The sequence below is a fragment of the Phalacrocorax carbo genome, chromosome 12, assembly GCF_963921805.1.
Source record: "Phalacrocorax carbo chromosome 12, bPhaCar2.1, whole genome shotgun sequence".
Lineage (NCBI taxonomy): Eukaryota > Metazoa > Chordata > Aves > Suliformes > Phalacrocoracidae > Phalacrocorax > Phalacrocorax carbo.
This window is the reverse complement of record NC_087524.1, coordinates 6,441,420-6,461,346: the sequence shown is the minus strand read 5'-3', so window position 1 is coordinate 6,461,346 and position 19,927 is coordinate 6,441,420. Positions and strand designations below refer to the sequence as shown.

At 37.2% G+C, this 19,927-nt stretch overlaps 1 protein-coding gene across 1 annotated transcript in view; it reads left to right on the top strand.

The window, feature by feature from the left end:
• The window catches only part of KNDC1 (kinase non-catalytic C-lobe domain containing 1), a 68,081-nt gene extending 49,225 nt beyond the window's left edge, over nucleotides 1-18,856 (top strand). The window contains exons 17-30 of the mRNA XM_064463874.1: nucleotides 837-1,240; nucleotides 5,770-5,863; nucleotides 5,975-6,072; nucleotides 6,366-6,577; nucleotides 7,922-8,035; nucleotides 8,457-8,604; nucleotides 8,853-9,032; nucleotides 10,212-10,427; nucleotides 10,746-10,828; nucleotides 12,102-12,252; nucleotides 12,699-12,821; nucleotides 12,924-12,983; nucleotides 13,622-13,779; nucleotides 14,962-18,856. Coding sequence (XP_064319944.1) covers nucleotides 837-1,240; nucleotides 5,770-5,863; nucleotides 5,975-6,072; nucleotides 6,366-6,577; nucleotides 7,922-8,035; nucleotides 8,457-8,604; nucleotides 8,853-9,032; nucleotides 10,212-10,427; nucleotides 10,746-10,828; nucleotides 12,102-12,252; nucleotides 12,699-12,821; nucleotides 12,924-12,983; nucleotides 13,622-13,779; nucleotides 14,962-15,193 — 2,273 coding nt within the window. The 3' untranslated portion in view covers nucleotides 15,194-18,856. The remainder of the gene's footprint in view (nucleotides 1-836; nucleotides 1,241-5,769; nucleotides 5,864-5,974; nucleotides 6,073-6,365; nucleotides 6,578-7,921; nucleotides 8,036-8,456; nucleotides 8,605-8,852; nucleotides 9,033-10,211; nucleotides 10,428-10,745; nucleotides 10,829-12,101; nucleotides 12,253-12,698; nucleotides 12,822-12,923; nucleotides 12,984-13,621; nucleotides 13,780-14,961) is intronic.
• Nucleotides 18,857-19,927: the final 1,071 nt, after the last annotated feature.

Here is a 19,927-nt window from a genome sequence, read left to right as displayed (position 1 = left end):
TGAGCAAAGTTAAAGTGTCTGTTCTTTACAGAATGTCTTATACCCCCACATTGTTAACTTTATGGCAAAACATAAATTGCTAAGTTTGCACTTGACTGCTGTCGTTCTGTTACAATTTTCCGTTTTGGCTCAGAATGGTTGCAAATGTAGAGGCAGACATTCCCATGAGGTATGTGATTTCTTTGCACCAGTAATTTAAGTCCGTTTGACTCCAAGGTGGCATATCTAAGCCCTGGAGGGTTGCTCCAGTGAAAAGGGAGGCTTCTGGCAGGCGTAAAGGTTTCTGTCAGCATCGTCCCAACCTTTGACTGTCGCCTCAGTCCCTCAAGGTTGGTAGCAGCCGTTATAACTGCAAAGTAGTCCCATCATAGCTCAAGGGAGTGAGTCCTATAGGAGTAGAAAGTTTAACATCTGTGTCTTCTTTGGCTGTATCAAGTATTCTTGTCCTCTATGTACAGAATAAAAGCTTCGAGACTTATGGATTGAAAAAACTTCAAGCTAAGCCTTTTATTAATGTGTGCACTGGTCTGATGTATTTAACTTTTGTTTTAAAGCTTCTGTACTATGCTTTGTTTAAATACTTGTTTATGCACAGAACATATTTTGTAATTTCCATAAATGTGTTGACCAAAGCTTAATAGTTCTGAAATGTCTTTAACCTTTATCATTTTAAAATATGTAGTTGAGAAGAAGCACAGAGCCAAAATAAGCATCTAACACTACTGTTAGAGGGCATAGGTAGTCTCATCACTGTATGTAGTATGTGTAGTGTTTAAGTTCGACAAAGCATGCATGACAGCTTTGTTTCTTCCCCCCTCCCCATACACCCTCTTTAGGAGAAGGAGAAGCGACCTCTGATGAGAAAGCTGAGCCAATGATAAATACATCATTAGATGAAATGGATTTTGATGAGTTACCTTTGGATAATTTCAAAAAAGAATTGAGGCTGCAAAATACTATCCCTATACAAAAAAAGGGGCAATGTTTACAAAGCAATGGCTGCTGTGTTGGTCCAGGCTTTACAGAAGAAAATCCAGAGCCAGAGGAAGAGACCATAATGAAGATAGCCGGAAACAGCTACCTTGTCTCTCCCAATCTACCTGACTTTCATAGCTGTAGTCCTGGTTGGAGCAGTGCATTTTATGGAGCTGAATGTTTTGATTCAGAAGTTCATAGTTACATGAAAAACCTTGGAAAGCAGAAATCAAGTGAGTCACAAAATATAGATGCTAAAAAAGTGGTGAGTACATTGATTTTAAATCATTAAGATACCTCTTTACTTGCCAGTAAGAAGTATAATATTTATTGTGTTACAATGAGTTGAAACCCCCTCTCTTCTTTTAAATACTGACTCTTAAGTCTTTTAAAACTCTCAAAATTTGTGATGTCTTATCAATAAAGCGGGGTAAGGGTTGTGTTCCAAAATAAAGAGCACTGACATGAAATTGATAATCACTGACCTACAACCCATCTTCTCTTCCTGTAGCTGACCAGAAAAGTACCATCTGCCGTATGCACAAACCCCATGGTGGTAATACTATAGAAAAGATCTAAGAATGGCTGTGACTGGTGTGTATCACAAGCTCTCAAGGGGCCTCCTTGTCATGTGCTCTGAGCCCTTTTCCTTGATCACAGTGAATTCCCTGACAGCCTCTCACCGTTTGCCAGCAAAATGGCAGTTATTTGCTCACATCTTCTCTCGGAGATGGGCAATCATCTTGATGAATGCAGCCTTGTGCCTTTTAAGCAGCTTGGGGGCCATGGAGAAGCATGGGTAGCAGGGAGGGTTGTTTTAGATTAGCAGGGACTTCTATTCCCTTAATAGAGCATATCCGTCCTGTTTACTTACCTTTTACATCTGTGCCTATATCTATAACAAGCTTCGGTTTGTAAGTATTTTTGTAAATATTTCAAGTGCAAAGCCAGAGAATAAGGATAATATATGAAACTGTAGAAATCCATATAGTTGGAGCTGGTTCATGGGAAGGAAAAGGGAAAATTTAAGGGGTTATTAATACTGGATGACCTGTTAGTATAGAGACCCTTGGAATCTTTTTGTCTCCCTGAGAACAGTTAGTGTCTAGTTTGTATATCCTTATTGTTTCTGCCAGATACATGTTTAATAAAGATGAAGGAGGAGTTGCACTGCTTTTGTGAATTTCCATACTGTGGGCACTTAGTTGAATTTGTTGCTTTAACTTTTAAGTGAGCTTGATAAAGTAGAAATGAACAGCTGAGAACATGATCTAGACTACCTTGTTTCTGGATAGCCAGTTTAAATCCCAGTGGATCTATTTACATTCATTTTTTATTCAGGCACTGTGACCTCATGTCAGTTTTCAGTAAAAAAACTACTTTTCTCATATTAGGCAAGTTAAAGCCTGAGTCACTGAGGATGTTGTACCTTTTTTTTTTCCTCCTTAATGTACAGGTGTAAGTCTATAGGAAAAAATAGCATGAGAAACTTGACCTACTATTGGTTTGTGTAAAAATAAATAAACAAAAATATAGAAAAAAGTTTCCAGGACTGTCACTCAAAAATTTCCATCTACTCACAAATGCCTGTTTCTAATCCGGTAGGGCTGTTTAAGCCTGTGTAAGCATGCCAGCTAGAGAAAAATAGGCTTGCATAATCTCCCTTACTTGAAGGACTTATTCTTGACTGAAGAACAGATTTTCACGAGTAAGGAGTTTTCATAAGCATCTAAATAGATTTTTCTACTTCAACAGGCAGTCTTTTTACTTCAAGATTTTACAGACTACTCAGCAATTTAGTTTGATTCAAAAGGAAGCATTATCCTCTGAGTTCTTGGCAATTGTTTTCCCTATTTAACAGGCATACAACAAAAATTAAGTAAGATTTATGGTGCTTACCATCTGCTTTGGAATTTGCCTATGAAATTAATGCACACTATTATAAATTGCTACTATATGCATTGATGCATAAGAACTTGGCTAACCCAACAATCATACAAGAGGCTGGGGAGAAAATAGTCATGAGGTATCTCTCTAGAAAATTACATTGTGTTTGTGCCCAGTACATTCCGCTGGAGGATTACTATTGATACAAAGTGCAATTCATTCAGTTTAGCAATTAGTCAACAATTCATTTAGAGAGCAAGAGAAAGCACGTTCCAATAGCTGAAAAAGGTACATACGATTCTGAGGATAAGTGAACTAATCTTTCTTCTGTTATCTAAAATCAGTGTGAAATTTTAGTAGCTTGGACAAAAATTAGACTCTTATCTTATTCTGTCTCAGTAATGCAGAAATAATGTTTGTGATCTGGAGTGCGTATGAGGCCAGATGGACAAACAAGAATAAATCAACTGTGAAAATGTATAGCATGATTTTAATCTCCACACCAGCAGCTGACAAAGGCCAGTTCATGTCTCATTTTGAATGATATGGATGTTGCTGGTGCCATTGGTAGGAGTAGGATTTAACATTTTACGTCCTTGTGTACTTGGGTGTAGCCAACAGCTGTATATGTACAGCAAAGTGTTTTCAGCTGGTTTCATTTGGTAATATGAACATTTATACATGTTATACTTGGAGTATATGTTATATAGAAAATAAATGTGGCCATTAATCATTGGCATTTATGAAGTGTTAAAACTGTTAATATGTAAACAATTAACAAGAGCTGTGCAAATTCCAAGGGAATGATGCATTGTCTGAACCAAAATACTGAGAAAATAAAATAGACTCAATGTGAAAATTAACATGAGTTTTCTGCCAAAGCAGAAGCTCACAAAAGTTAATTATTCTAGTTGCTCACTGTAAAATCTAGTGGAGAAAATGTGTGTCCGTATCTACTCCAGGAGAACTACAAAGTCCAAAGGAAGGACTCCACGGTGATGTCCAAGTCTGCCCTCACAATGGGAAGAATTAAGAGCTTTTTTCTGTAGTCTGATAAGCCGGCTTCAGTTCTCTTGCAGCAGTTTCAGTTATCTCCTACATCTCACAAGCTACTTGTAAGAGTATTCACCAAACTTCGGTGCACCCAAGCTGTGACTAGGAGGTTTCTAGTGCAAGTTATGCATATTCTGGTCACAGTTTTTTCCCTTTCCCATTCCTTTTCTCTTTTCCTTCCCCATCTGCCAATAGTCTGCATCCTTTGGTGGAGCCACCTTTCAGCATGTAAAAAACTTATGCTTAAAGGAAAGACTGGAATTTGCAATTTTCCCAAGTAAACAGTCTATCATTACTTTGTTTCCTACACTAAAGGATGTTCTATAGGAAAGAGTCCTGACAAATGTACTTTGGAGGGAGAAGAATGATTGAATGTATAGTTTGATCAAAACTGTTTATATTCTAGACCTACCCAAAATGGAAGATATTGTGAAACTGACTGGGAGTTTGTTACTGTGGCTTCATTGCTACTTACCTGAAGTTATTTAGGGGAAGAACTATTTCTGTCCATCAGATTCTGAGCATCAGAAAATGGCCACTCCTTCTGATTTCCTTTCTGTGTCCATAGTCTCTTAATCAACTTGGTTTCACTTTAATTGATGAAACAAAACAAAACCTTTAAGTAAAAGCAAGCAGTTTCCAGTTCAGAATCTGGATAATAGCTTTTCTATCCTTTCACTAGTTTCTGTGTGACACCTGTTTAGTGGTAAGTCTTTTAAAAATCCACAGGGCTTTTGTGACGCTGCTAATGAACTATGTGGTTAAACCTTTAGAGCTTTTCTGAAAAACAGTGGCAGGTTTTTCTCAAACTCAAATTAATTTCTAGTAAGTGCATCCCATTAAAGCTAACCCATTTACCAATCTGTTGTCTGATATGTTAGCTCTGAGCTATGTGTTTTCTGATCACTCTGCTTGTGGGAGTTCTGTCTGCTGCATTCAGTGAACTTACTCCATTTAAAATGCTGTTTCATGTAACTGGGTCACTGGTAGTTAGCCTAGGACCCAAGTGCAAAAGCCACCACTTTTATAAAACTCAACACACACCATGTTTGTTGTTTCATAATAAATCAGAAACTGAACCCATTTCATTTCCATTTTCATTGGTTGGTAAAATAATGAAACCTTTGATACGCAGATATAAATATTTACATTAAATTTGATATTATTGTGAGAAGCCGAATATACTTTCATCTCTATCCATTGCTTAAGTTATATACTTCTGTAGAAATTTAGTTTATTTTTTCAATCATGTAAAAGGCATAAACATAAAATATGTAAGCTGAACTTCAAAATTCGTATGTCCTTTATTTATAGAGCAGCTCTCCTGTCTGCCTTCTGACCTGGTTCTATATAACGTAATTATACCTGTTTGGAAACATTTGCTTTCAGTCAGACGTTCAGTTCTTGCTGTAAGTATAGGTTTGCTGCTTAACAGAGCATTTCTGGGGTCTGCACTGATTTCAGACCCCATCACTTTTAATTCTGGATGACTTCTGAGTGTAACTTTTAAAAATGCTCTTGAAACAACCAGATAAGTGCAATTTTAACTGAAGGCATATTTATATAAATGGATTCAGACAAACGCCAGTGGCAGTCCCATCATACACAAATGAGCTCCAGGTCTTAAGCTGTAGAACTGTGGTATAACTAATGATTTTCTGGGGACAGGTGATGCCTGCTGTAACTTGCCTGTAAGCAGTAATGCGAAAGGTAGTTTTTTTCTGGTTAATATCATATTCTTGTCTGTTTGGATGTTCTTTTTTTCACACAGAGTAATTCTCTTCCAAAGCCTCCATTTCCTACTAGAACTTTGCATTTACTATTCTGGTCAGAATCCTTTTTATCTTTAAATAGGAACTAGAACAATTGCTAATGATGGAGACAAAAAATTACAGAAAGACCATAAAATTTTACCAGAAACTATTGCAGAAAGAAAGAAGAACCAAAGGTAAGATTACAGCAACTTGCCAGTAATGAAATGGGTGCGTAGTACTTTTAAGGATTTTTTCTGTAAATCAGAATCATTGGTGTTCTTTTGCTGTGTGTTTTAAATCCAAAGGTCCTGAAACTAAATCTATGTTGCCCAAATTGAGAGGACAGCTACAGGAGATGAAATCAAAAGTGCAGTTTCTTGAACTGGTGAAGAAATATGTGCAGGCGAGTGAGACACTATTTTGCTTGTGTTTCATTTGTCATTTCATTACTGCATCAGTGTAATTGGCTGCTCAACTTAGCATGTGAAAAGTTAAATGTTTTGTGTCAAAGTGCCAGAATAAGTAGGATCTAAAAGACTTATTGAAATAAAGTTAATTGCTTCTAGTATTGTTTAGAAAGGAAAAAAAAGCAATTGTATGAAATGTGATTTGGCTTTGAGTTTGCTGCATTTTGTGTGGATTTTCCTCTTTATTTTCCTACGTTTAATTTTTTCATGGCTTGACATCTTTGAGCAGATCATGTATGCAGAGCAGTGGGGTGTGGAATCCTACGTGCTGCCTACAGTCATTCACAACGGAAGAACTGATGCTGTGGATGTGGCAGCTACGGATGAGACGTCATTGCTTCTTTACTATAACACAGAGAAGCACCAATGTAATAATGAACATGGAATAAGAGTTCTGCAGGCTGGTACACCACTTGGTTTAATGGCTTATTTATATTCTAGGTATAGTATATTTCGCACGTCCTTAATTGGGAGTGGGTGGAGGCATAGTTGCTAATTCAGGAAAAATTAGTCTCCGTGATAAATCCTCGTCACTCGACATTGCATAAATTTTCCTCTCTTACATCAAGTCTAATGTTATTTCTGTGAAGACTTATTTACAGAAATGGGCGTGGAAATGGCAAAAGACAGTCTGATAATAAATAAGCCAAACTGCTACGTTTGGGTTTGATTAAAACTCAAAGCATTTGATAATAAATCAAACACTAACAACTTTAAACTTTTTTGTCCATTGCTTATTTGAGGTTTTGCCCTGATAGTTGCTATGGAATCAAGGCTTTATTTTATTGCCAGCAGTATAACGAATTCTCCAGAACATATAATTTGATAATTCTTATTAAAAGGGTCTGGATATGAAAACATATAGGTTCTGTTTTACAGATTATTGCCTCAATCCTTGGGAGTGATCAAGATGCAGGCTTATCTCAGGGCTTAAATGGGGACAAAGATGTCCTTTAACCTTCAGCTAGGGTGAGGGCAGTGTTGTTTTCAGGTACCTGAGCCATAACAGTGTGAAGGATGGAAACTGCCTGAGAGACTCCATCGGACTTGTGCTACTGTAGAGGGAGCAACTTCCTCCCAGCTACTTCTCCCACCTCATCTAGGAGAGAGTAGAGCTCTTGCCTTATCCTGAATGCTGCTTTTCCTGGTAGTTAGTATTTTGCAAAAGTGAATAAATTGTTTTAGAATCAGAGCTTCCCCGATCATCAAACCCAGATTTTCTTGGCCAGCCGTAGCCATTAGGGAGACATGACAGTTAACCTGTGATAAGACCTTGAGAGAGTGTGTGTGTGTGTGTGTGTATAGATAAAAAAAGAAAATGCACTCATTTTTAATGTGTGTATAATAAGTATATTCTGTTGTTAAAGCAACTACTGCTTTAATTAGAGCGATGGGAAATATTTGCTTGCTTAAGTATCTACTTTTTATGCTGTTGTTACAACAAAAATCTTTTAAAGCAACATCAAGTGGGATGATAGAAAAAAGAAAAATGTCTTCCTTACTATTTCGGATGTAACTTTTGATGATAACAGAAATGTCAAAGTGGTTCTTTAGAAAACTGCAAGTAGAGAAACGGGGGTTTTTAAAACAAATTATGCTTTCAGTGTTGGCAATCACAATATTTGATGTATAAAATTAAAAAGGAATCAACGTTTTATGTAGAGCTTGAGAACCTAAAATCCCTACTAATTCTTGATATAATGAGGAATTTTTTGCTGTTGCTGTGCTCTAATGCAAGAAGAAATTGTGTTCTTGCTTGCCTGTGATTTTTCTTGTGCTTCACAGGAATGCATTTTTAGAAGGTTATGTACAGCAGTTTCTCTACACATTTCGCTATTTCTGCACCCAAGAGGAATTTTTGCAGTTTCTTCTTGATAGAATCAGCAGCACTTTATCCAGGTACAGTAATTTCCTGTGAAAAATATTATCAAAGCACAATTGAGTTCCCCCCCAATGGCAAATAGCTGATTCTGAAAAGAACTACTTCATTAAATTGAATTTTGATGTTTGTTTTTCTAAGACTGTCTTGACAAGTGGGGGTGAAACTAGAGGAAGTGCTATATTTGACAGCGTGCTTACTTCTTTTTTCTTCTGAATCTGAGTCTTACTTTTGCCAGTTGTTCAGTGATAGGTTGTATGTACAATCACAGCTTTGTTTCCATAGAGCCATGGATTCTAGAGGCACGAACCATAAGAACCATAAGAATTTAAGATAGTACAGTCAATACCAAATAATACTTGTGGGTTTTTTCAACACTTACTTTTAAATCGGAATTGGATATCAATTTTGATGAAATAAGTGCCTTTCTCTTCTCACCAGTGCAAGCCTGGATCCTTCCACATCACTTACCAAAATATGTAACCGCAGTTTCTACATCCTGCAGGCTTGGATTGAAGACTGCTACAGTGTAGACTTTGCAACAAATACTGATCTTTTGTGTACCCTAAAAGAATTTATTTCTTCTGAGGTAAGTCAGAATTTCAGTAGAAACTTTAAGAAAAAAAAATATCAATTTAAGTCTGTTATGGTGGATGTAAGTTCGTTATTACAAAAATCTGTCCTAATTAAAGTAAAAGAAGAATAATGCTGTCTTTAACAGCTACGTTCCGTATGTCTGGTTTTGGACGGACATGAATCTTACCACTATGTTGTGTCTTGCTTATAATTAATAGGAAATGGAGTTCAATATTCTGTTAACCTGTTTTGCATTTACAGGTTGCTCCATTAAATGGCTACGGTGAGCGCTTGTTGTCATTGCTTGAGGACGCTTCTGCCAGGAAAAGTGGCAGTGCTCATCTGCGCTTCAGCGCAGACAAATGTGAAGAGGAGCGTGAGGAGGACAGAAAAACATTACATTCTCTATGTAAAAAGCTCTCAGAAGATGTTTCCAGAAAGGCATGGTTTTTCTTCAGACTGCAGTATATGGAGCACATTTCCATATATTATTTTCTGACAAAAACTAGAGTATCCAGCTTAAGCTCTACACCCTGATTTAGTAAAATTTATGTACCTGCATTTTAAATTTTCTTTTGAAAGTATTTAGGGCCTAAACAGTTCTATAAGTGTGCAAGTCATCTTAATCCTTAATTGCACCATGTCAGCTGGTTCAGTAATAGACCAGATAATCAAAATTTTGAGAGGTGTTGAACTTCATCCTTGATACTACCATGTGACTCATAGTTACTAGGAAACGTTTTCCCCCTTGTCAAACATTAATACTTTTTATTAGGCATATGTCTTTGTAAGCCTAATAAATATAGGAAAACAGTGGGGGGTGAGGCATTTCCTGCTAGAACTTCAAAGCTTGTACCAAAACCTTGTCTGAACTTTCGTCTGTATTTACTGGTTCATACAGTGTGCCACTGAAAAGTAATCCCAGAAGCTGGAGCATATGGTAGGCTTTTCTTGAAAAAAGATCTCTCTACAGAGTGACCAAAATGACATGTGGAATTCAAATGTGTGTCAATAATGTGCAAGCTGAATTTAGAATCAGCCTCTTGATGAAGGTGCAGAATTCCATGGGGTATAACTGGGGATTCAACCAATAAAGGGCAAGCTGAATAGAAAAAACATGGACTTATTTTCTTGTCACTCCATCATGATACTGGAAGGTGGAAGAAGGGAAAAGAATGGAAGAATAAATATTTTGTTGGAAACAGCTGTTTGATGGTTGGACTTAATGATCTTAGAGGTCTTTTCTAACCATAATGATTCTGTGATACTAAGCAAAAAGAGTACAAGAAACAGAGATAGTAAGAAGTAAAACATAAAATATAAAACTTCAGAATATAAACTGTTTTATGGCAGCAAGCTTGAATACACAGAAACTTCAATTGTTGATTGAGATCTGGTAACCTCCTGCTCAGACTCATCAATGGTGCGTATTATATTAGCTTAAAATAGCAATGTTGAATAAACCAATTAGTGTCTGGGCTAGCCTTGAAGGTTAGCTGAAGAGCTTTGCATCCACAAAGGCGTTTCTCTAACAAAACATTTCAGGAAGTTAAATCAAGGGTAGACATAATGTTTGCTTTAGAGAAGTTTTAGCTTTACATCTTCTTTTTTTTTCTACAGAACTTTAACTGGAAACTTTCCAAAGGTGTGGGACCAATTGCACAATACCAGAGAGACCGACTGTACACTATTTCATCAGTTTTGCCAAAGCCATGCTATAACACCTTTACAGAAGAATTCCCAGTCTCCTTTGCTAAAGCAGATGAAGTGGGACCATATCTCTTAATGGAATACAGTGTGCAACAGCTTTGTTGTCAGCTGACCTTACTGCAACAGGTATGAAGGACTAGGTTTACTTGGAAGTACAAACAATATCTATCTTCTTACTTTATACTCAGCCTCCTTTCTCTACCATTTCCCAACCCTGTTTTCAAGCTTATTTCATACTGTTTCATAAGATTTTGAATTAAAATAATCTGGTTTTCTCTTGAAATCTCTACAGGAAAATTTAGAATGGCTAATTCTATTCTTAGGCTGTGATCCCTCTGATAAATTTGCTGACGGGGGAGGGAGAACTTCAGTCATTTTTATCCCTGAGTATTTTAGAGGAACTGCTAGACCTAACAACAGATATATCTTGCTCTTTTTGTGTAGGAAGTATTTCATAAATGTCATCCAGTACACTTTCTAAATTCAAGAGCACTTGGTGTTAAAGACAAATGTGTTGCTGTCCAAAAGTAAGTTGCTTATTTTAAGTGCCCTTCTTCTCTGTTGATGCACAATAATTTACTGTGTTACACCTTTAATACATCCAAGAAAAGAGAAACATCTTAAATACTTAATATCTTCTTGACAGACTACCTAGTCTATTTACCTGTATTTTTTAATTTCAGGAGATTTTATACATGTGTATGTATATGTTCCTGTGCATGTGTGTGTATGTGGTAGGTCACATTTGAAAGGTGATTTCTTTGACATCTAAAGTGGGTCAGGCCAAAGTATTTCTGAAGACTATGTTAGGGGGGTTGCTTCAGAGGTTTTATTTTTGTTGGAAAAATTGTAATGGCTTCTGAAACAGGCTACTTGATAATGCCTGCGTGTATGTATATAAAATCTCAATGACAGTTACAGAACTGGAGAAGAGATGAGGTTGGAAAAGACCTCTCAAGATCGTGTAGTCCAACCTCCCTACGTTGAGCAAGGTCAGCTAGAGCAGGTTGCTTGGGATCACGTGTGCTGGGTACTGACTGTGGATGGAGACTCACAACCTCTCTGTGCAGTGTTTATTTTGTACTGTTAGGTAGATGAAGTGTCCGTATTCACAAATAGGTAAGAATTTTCCTATAGCTATTAGAGTGGTTACCAACCTATTTAAATTACTTGCTCAATGGTAATTAAGGTTTTCATCCAGACACATGGACCTAATTATGTTTGACTATGGTCTACTTCTTACATATGCAGTGGGTTCAGCTGTCTTCTAACTAATACTTGTTAATTACACAGCCTCTAGTAAACTTTTCAGTCTAAGGATAGGGAATGAACACCTGAAGCATCTCATCTTTTACAGACTGTAAAATAGTGGAGGCTAAATCAGCTGGTGTACACTGATTTGGGGTTCAGGCATGGGAAACAAATTGTGTGGTGCCCCTAGGTATCAGGCTCAATTTCTTACGTGGCTGCAGTTTCTAAGGAGTTTGGATTTCTGGCTGTTATCTTGTGTCAGATCGGATGGTTTGTTCTGTTCAGTAATAAGTGATGAAAGTGTCTTTATGTACAGAAATGTATACTGCATGTGCCTGTCTTGTAATCACGTATAATTATCTTGTAATTGTAAGGAAGAAAAAGTAACATAGCTCACTATGTACTTTGTAAGAGTATAAAATCAGGGCTGCAAGCACTGCAAAATTATTTTAAATGGTTAGAAGTTGGCATCTTCACAATCGAGATGTTCTTTGAAAGTTCAAAGTCAGCGTGAATTATTTTTGCCTTTTTTTTCCATTCTCTCCATAGAGCTGTTTCTACTGAGACAGTTTCACTTAAAGTCTGTAATCTGTTTCTGTCAAAGTGCACACAAGACCAGTATCTTCTACAATTATTAAGAAATGCAGACAGTATCAGCACCTGGGTTGCTGCTGAAATTGTAACGTGTCACACATCTAAGGTTCGTCATTGGTTTATTGTATTATTAATTACGAAATGGTTATTTATCATTGTATATGAGTTGCTAGGTAGCAAAGTTGCAAGAAATATTCTGGAATACACCTGTGCGCGGGCAGTTCACAGTTCAGTCTGTTGTCACAAGGAGGGTCTTGGATGTTTTGTAGTAGCAGGTGTCAAAACCTAATAGAATGTAAGAAATGGGTTGCCTGAGGAGAATAGATGTCAGACTTTAACAAGGACACCTCGGTGACAGAAAAGAGAAAACTTTGTGTTGGAGGAAAATGTTACTACAGTCAACAATTTTGAGAACAAATTCAAAAAGAAAATGCATCTCTCTTTCTTCCTTCTCATTTAAATCTATTGTGTAGTTTTATGTAGGCTTACTATATAGATTTAGTACATCGTCATGTTTTTTTTATTTACAGTATATCTTAATATTTTTTTCAGCTGCAGGTGAGCTTGTTGTCAAAATTTCTTCTTATAGCAAAATGCTGCTATGAACAAAGAAATTTTGCTACTGCAATGCAAATCCTAGCAGGCTTGGAAAATCTTATTGTACGACAGTTACCAGTAAGTTTGGGACTCTGTTCTGTAACTATTTTGCTTAACATAATCTTGTTCCAATATAGACATTAATGTGAAAAACAAAAATATATTTTGTTTTATTGTAAGGCCTGGAAAATTCTACCTGCAAAAGTAGCTGAAATAATGGAGGAACTCAAGGCTGTTGAGGTATAGTATAAAGTCTTCAATGTAAAAATACTTCTTTGGGATTAGATAAGATGCAAGATCTGCTTAAATGGGTGCCTCTGCAGGATGAAAGCCATAATTATTACTTTGTATTACTAAGGAGATTTTAATTCTATTTAAACCTGTTAACTAAATCTGAGAGTTTACATTAATTTTCATCTCAGTATTTCTGAAAAATGTATCCTGTGTGACTAAAAATCAAGAAAGAGATTTCAAAGCAAGCTAGGATATTAGATACACCTTTTCTGATGATTTCTGCAGGAGCTTTGTGTCTGTAATCTGTTTTGAAAAATCCTAAATGTTTGTTTTATTGCAGGCATTCTCTTACTGTTCCATCCAATTTTGCATTGTAGATCAAAGTTCTAAAATGTAATTTTGGCTGTGATTTAGAACAATTAAAGATTATGTAGGAAGTATCTTTTGATTAAAGTTACTTTCTTTATTTCTGTACTTTAATGTTTGCCACCAAATTAATTCATCATGTTGTCTTCAACTTCAATGCCCAAAGTTAAAATTCATGACAAACAAATACATAGTGCTAAACATATGAAGTGGAGAACTTCTTGTAAAACCTGCCCCGATACTTAACGTGAGATTTATCTGTGTGCATTTTAAACTAGGTGTTTTTAAAAAGTGACAGCTTGTGCTTGATGGAAGGAGAAAGATTCAAAACACTTCCAACAATTCCATCAGCCCATGTTTTGGCTATGCATGTCCAACAACTTGAAACTGGAGGATTCACAATGACGAATGGAGCTCACAAGTGGACTAAACTTAGGTAATTATTTTAATTATGTATGTATGTCACCTAACTTTTTGAAACAGAATATTGTCCACTGGAGAAAACAGTGGGATCGAGTGCACCCTCAGCAAGTTTGCTGATGACACCGAGCTGAGCAGTGCAGTTGACATGCCAGAAGGACAGGATGTCATCCGGGGGACCTGGACAAGCTGGAGAGGTGGGCCTGTGAGAACCTCATGAGGTCAACAAGGCCAAGTGCACAGTCCTGCACCTGGCTCAGGGCAACCCTGGTCAGTACAGGCTGGGGGATGAAGGGATTGAGACCAGCCCTGTAGAGAAGGACGCGGGGGTGCTGGTGGGTGAAAAGCTGGATGTGAGCCAACAATGTGCGCTTGCAGCCCAGAAGGCCAATCGGTATGCTGAGCTGTGCCACCAGCAGTGTGGCCAGCAGGGCAAGGCAGGGGATTCTGCCCCTCTGGTGAGACCCCCTGCAGCGCTGTGTCCAGCTCTGGAGCCCTCAGCGCAAGAAGGACGTGGACCTGTTGGAGCAGGTCCAGAGGAGGCCACAAAAATTATCTGAGGGCTGCAGCACCTCTCCTAAGAAAGGCGGAGAGAGAAGGCTGCGGGGAGACCTTATTGCGGCCTTACAGTACTTAAAGGGGAGCTACAGGAAAGATGGGGACAACCTCTTTAGCAAGGCCTGTTGTGACAGGACATGGGGTGATGGTTTTAAACTAAAGGAGGGTAGATTTAGACTGGATATTAGGAAAAAAAAGTTTTGCTCTGAGGGTGGTGAAACACTGGAACAGGTTGCCCGGAGAGGTAGCAGATGCCCCATCCATGGAGACTTTCCAGGTCAGGCTGGACAGGCCTCTGAGCAACCTGGTCTAGTTGAAGATGTCCCTGCTCATTGCAGGGAGGTTGGACTAGATGGCCTCTCAAGGTCCCTTCCAGCCTAAACCATTCTGATTCTGTGATTCTAATGCAACATTCCATAGTTAGCACTTTAAATAGTTTCAGTCATTTTTACATCTAACCAAAGGGATATATACTATAGAGGAGAATGCTCAATGCCCTTGAATTTCCTTTAAAGTTTGGAGGTTTAGGCAGGGGTGGTTGGTTGGTTGGTTGGTTGGTGGTTTGGGTTTTTTTCTTTTTTGGGTTTTATTTTATCAGCAGCAAAACAGGCTAATATTTTTTACCATATTCTTTTTCAAGAAATATTGCCAAAGTTGTGAGCCAAGTTCATGCATTTCAAGAGAATCCTTATACATATACACCAGATTTCAAGCTGCAGTCTTACCTCAGACAAAGAATAACTCATTTTAAAGATGCAGACATTTCTGCCTTGGCAGCTGACAACTGTGCCAACTTCCATCAGATACCAGCAGAAAAACATTCTCGAAAAATTCAGGACACACTGCGCAGAATGAAGGCAACATTTCAGTAATTATTTACATTTCATCTGTTCTATTCCAAATGTAGATTGTAAAACTGGACTAAGCTGACTTCATCTCCTGGACCAATTCCCACGCAAATACTTAAGTGACTTAAAATACTATCTCAAGTTGAAATTGTTATATTTCTTAACATACAATTATGAAATGCTGACTAATGAGATTTGAATCACTGTCAACTGGATGACAGATCAAAAGAATAAAAGATAAAAGTAAAGAGAGTACAGATGAAAAGGATGATTAGTTTTGTCACTGTTCTTTAGCATGAAAAAATAATTAGCCCACAAACAAATATCTAAAAAACACTCTGGAAGTAAGTTAAAATTACAACTTCTGTTGCAAAGTTGGCATAGGAGAGTTCAAAGTACAGATCATTAAACGTTGAATATATTTTTATATAACCATAGTACACTTGTATCCTGTCACAGTGTGCATATAATTCAGGGACACAGATCCTCTGCTATCCTTTGCTGGTGTGTCTTGCTTTTATGTTGTGTATTATGAAAACTATAGTTGACTTAAATAATTGGCCATCTTCTTCTTCAAGCGTACTAAGGAAGGAGAGGAATGCCATGCTGCAACTCTTTGGTTTTGTTTTAATGTCACTGAACGAACCTGTTTCCAAATGAAAGTAAAATCTGAATCTAAATATTACCACTTTGTTGCTCTGCTTCTGCCCTCATGGCCTTGTGAAAGCAGTAAATGTGAAATTGCTTTTTGTTTTCTGTATTGGACACAGGAATCACTTTGCCGGTTTGTGTATGTATGTATGTGTGCACCTTTGATTATGGCTTTTTCTCCTGAGGTTGCTTTTGTAGACTGCAGTGCTCCAGCAGCATTAAATAGAAGAAAACTGTGTGAAATTTGGATCTGCAACTTGCAAGACTTCGGTGCTAACCTATTTATAGAGCTTATGCTTACAAGACCTTCTAAATGGCAATGAAATGTGATGCTATTGCTAGAAAGTTTGTGGAGCTACCCAGGTCTATGCAAGGCCAAAATGTTACGGCTACAAATTCGTTACAAGTACTTCTACCTGAGGGAACAGTAGTATTGGAAGAGAAGTAGGGAAGGGCAAGAAACAGCTAAAATAAGCTCTGTCCTGAAAGTGATTTGCTAGAACTGTGTTTTAAAAAATAAAGGAGAAAGTGTTTTGAGAGATGTGAAGAGATGTAAACTAACTGTCTTGGCTTGTTTTAGTGATGGAGGAAGATGATGAGGTAAGAAATGGGAATGTGCACATCTCTAGTATTTTGCAAATTGTACTACTGTGTTTGACAGAAATGGATGTGCACGTGTAGATTTTTCAGTGTTTAAGAGAAAAGCTTCTCCTTTTCTCTTGCCAATAACAGCAATACATACATCGCAGGTCACCTGCTTCTCATCTTTCTCTGTCAAACACAAGGTATGTCCGTACTTTCCACTAAATACCTCAGTTACTTTTTCATACTAATATATTAATACCAGACTAATGTTTGTGCTTTTATTTGTTTAAAAACTGGAGAACTCAGTCTCAACAGGGTTTTCTTGCATTTATTCTACTTTTAAGATGATTTATTTTGTTACTTACCATACATCGGTTTAGCATGTCATTAATTGTAGTATTCTGACTTACCCTTAAGGAAGTAAAATGTGTTGCTATTTCTCTGAAAATTGCCAAATGTGAAAGCATTTAATCTTTACCTCCTCTCTTTATATAATACAGTGATTTAAGAATGTTAATGATAACCTTATCTTCAGGCATACATTTCACATATCTGATCTATATGCATTTATTTTTAAGAATTGTTTCACTTAAAGCCACGCCTTGCCTTTGAAAGACGGTAAAATTCAAAGTAGCATAAGCTTTACTAATGTAAAGGACTCCACAAAACTTGCTAATCACATGACCTTAATAAATTCGTTTCATATATTTGCAAGTCAGACTGTTGAAATGGCTTTTGTTATTTACTTATCATTTATATTTTGCACTCATGATAATTAGCTTATATATTTCTTACAGTTTTATCAGGATTTAAAGCAACTACTACATCTGGAAAATACTACCTTTGTTCTATGACAATAACTGGTGCTATAGAAGAATTTAAAAATCATCTCATGTCTTCTGTGTAATGCTTCAGTGTATCAGACCTTACATTGCTATAAATGCATAGTATTGAATTATGGTACTACTTTGGGGTGTTTTCATCAATCAGATATTTAAGATTTTGTATTTAGACACCACCCCACAACAAAAACAAATGTAAATATTAAAAAAAGAAAATCACTCTTTTACAAGGAAACTGGTTTGCTTTTGTCCATGAACACTGATGTATGAACATCTTATGTGATGCAGATTTCAGAATAAAATTACCTCCAGCATATAACTGTACTGCTTATTTATGACCAGCAAGCAGGAATGGTTGGGCTAAAGTTTTCTCGCTTTGTGGGGAATGTGCTTTTAAAAGAAAACACAAGACATAACATGTCAAAGAAGCAAGTTCAGTTGTATCTAGTTGGCAAAAAATTATTGGCATCTGTAATTGTATTGCATAAATGAGGGACTGTGCGGTCTGGCCCCGTGTTTCCATTCCGATACCAAAATGTTTGGAAAAAAATGGAGTCTGTTCTCGACGCCAGAATTGCCACAGCTGTCCTAGTTCTTCTTCATTTTTCCACACATCCCTCATCTTGTTTTCATGCTGTTTATTTTCAAACAATGACCCATGAAGTTTCTGAAATGAAGCCTGCTCCCTGGGAGCCCTTCCAGTTGCTCTGTGCAGTGGTGCTCTTTCTGTGTCCTTTTGCAGGTGTCTGTCCCCAGGATCCCTGGGGTTTTCAGGCCTCCTCTAGAGAGCTGGGAGGTGTGTCCTAGTTACACTAGCTGCATTTGAAAGCAGGTTTCCAGCTCCAGCACTTCCAGAAGCCTGCCAAGAAATGGGGGCGAATTCAGTTAGATCCTATGAACTATTCCATAGAGGCCCAAACCATGAAGTCAGAAAATATTTCATGAATCGACACTGGTTCATGATTCCAACAAATGTCCTTGGAAATTTTTCAACCACTTTTAAACTTTGCTTTTATGATTGTCTACGTTCTTTCTTTGTGTTGGATCAGTTTCATAAGCATTGCTGAGACTCATAACTTCTGTGAGTACTGTATGCGATCTGCACAGGATTACAATTTTAGGAAATTTGTTTCTAAATAGCAAATTAATAAACTGCATTTTGAAAGGAGTGAAGCTAACAATTTTTCGGTGTTAAATGTATGGTTGATGTTTCAATCCTTGATATTATGAGGAAAAGAGTGCAGATAAATTTTTCTCCTTCATAATAGCTTAAATATAGTCCAAACCGTATCTTCATTTAAATTACGTGTTGTGTTCTGTTTTGAGTTTTTCTTTTTTTCTTCCCCAGAAAATCTTCTTTCTCAAAACATGCTTCATAAATATTTTTTTTAAATACATGTTGAGCTAAAGACTCAAGAAGGAGTCTTAAAGCATTGGAAATGCAGGTTTGAACAGTATTTGAAAACTCAAGCCCCAGAAATGAAGCTTGAGTGGCCATCTTTGGGATTTGCCTTACTAACAGGTATTCTTCACCTATAAATATTTTTTGTCTTCATTTAGTTATTAAAAATATGAACATCAAAAATGTAAGAAATTTTCAGACAGTCATTGTAACTGTCCCTGCTACAATTTGCATTATTAAAGTTGTTTTCCCAAGAGATCTTGTAATTATTTTAAGTACCAATACATTACTAATTTGTGATAGAAGATTCCATTGGGGTTTTTTATGTGTTTTCGTACTCTAATAACTCTAAAATACATGTGAGAATGGAAGGGTGGGGTTTTTCAATATCTATTTAAAAATTCTTGCAGCAGGAGGTTTGAAGGACCTTTTTATGTGGCTGTTTATAGTGTAGCAATGAGTGACAACAACCCCTGTAGACTAGAAACTTTGATTTGCAGAATCATTTTCCCTTCCTTTGCAGAGAGAAGCTCTTTAGTTTCTTCTGTTGCAATTATGTGAAGGTTCTTTGTGACCGATGTGAAAGTCTCCCAGGACAGCTTCAGCCTGGCATTATTTTAGTGTCCTTCCTGTTCAGTGATATTTCGATGTCTCACATGCAAGTGGAATTGGCAGCGGCTGTATTACATCAGGCCACTGCAGTCACCTAGCCTAGGAGCTGGTCTGTGCATTGTTTTGTTTCTTCATTTTTGGTCTAACGTAAATTATGGTGTTGTAAGTTGCCTAAAAGGCAGGAGGTGAATATCTGCCTTGTAAACCTGTCCTGTGTCTTAGCTGCAACATCATTTTATGTCTTGAATCCTTCATTCTAATACTAGGGTTAGTCTTGTCATTCTGATGTTGGCATTATGTAGGTGAAATACATACTGGTTTTAGATACTAAAACGTATCTTGTGTTTTAAACTGGTAGCATTCAATTGTCATAATGAAATTAAGAGCTTAGAGTACAGGACAATTTGAGCTGTCATTATCAAAGAAACAGAATTTGGAAAGCTTTACTGGGCACAGGTGAGCCTGAGCATCAGACTCGGAATTAAAACCTCTGCAAATAGATGCTTATTTGTGATCTCATCTCATAAAGCTCATAAACAGTAACAGTAGTAAATTACTCACTTAAGTAACAGATACACAATAAGGTTTTTTGCAAACAAGCTAGGGAAACAGGTCTAGGAAAAACTGCTAAATGGCAGAGCCACCTTTGTTCGGATAACCACAGAG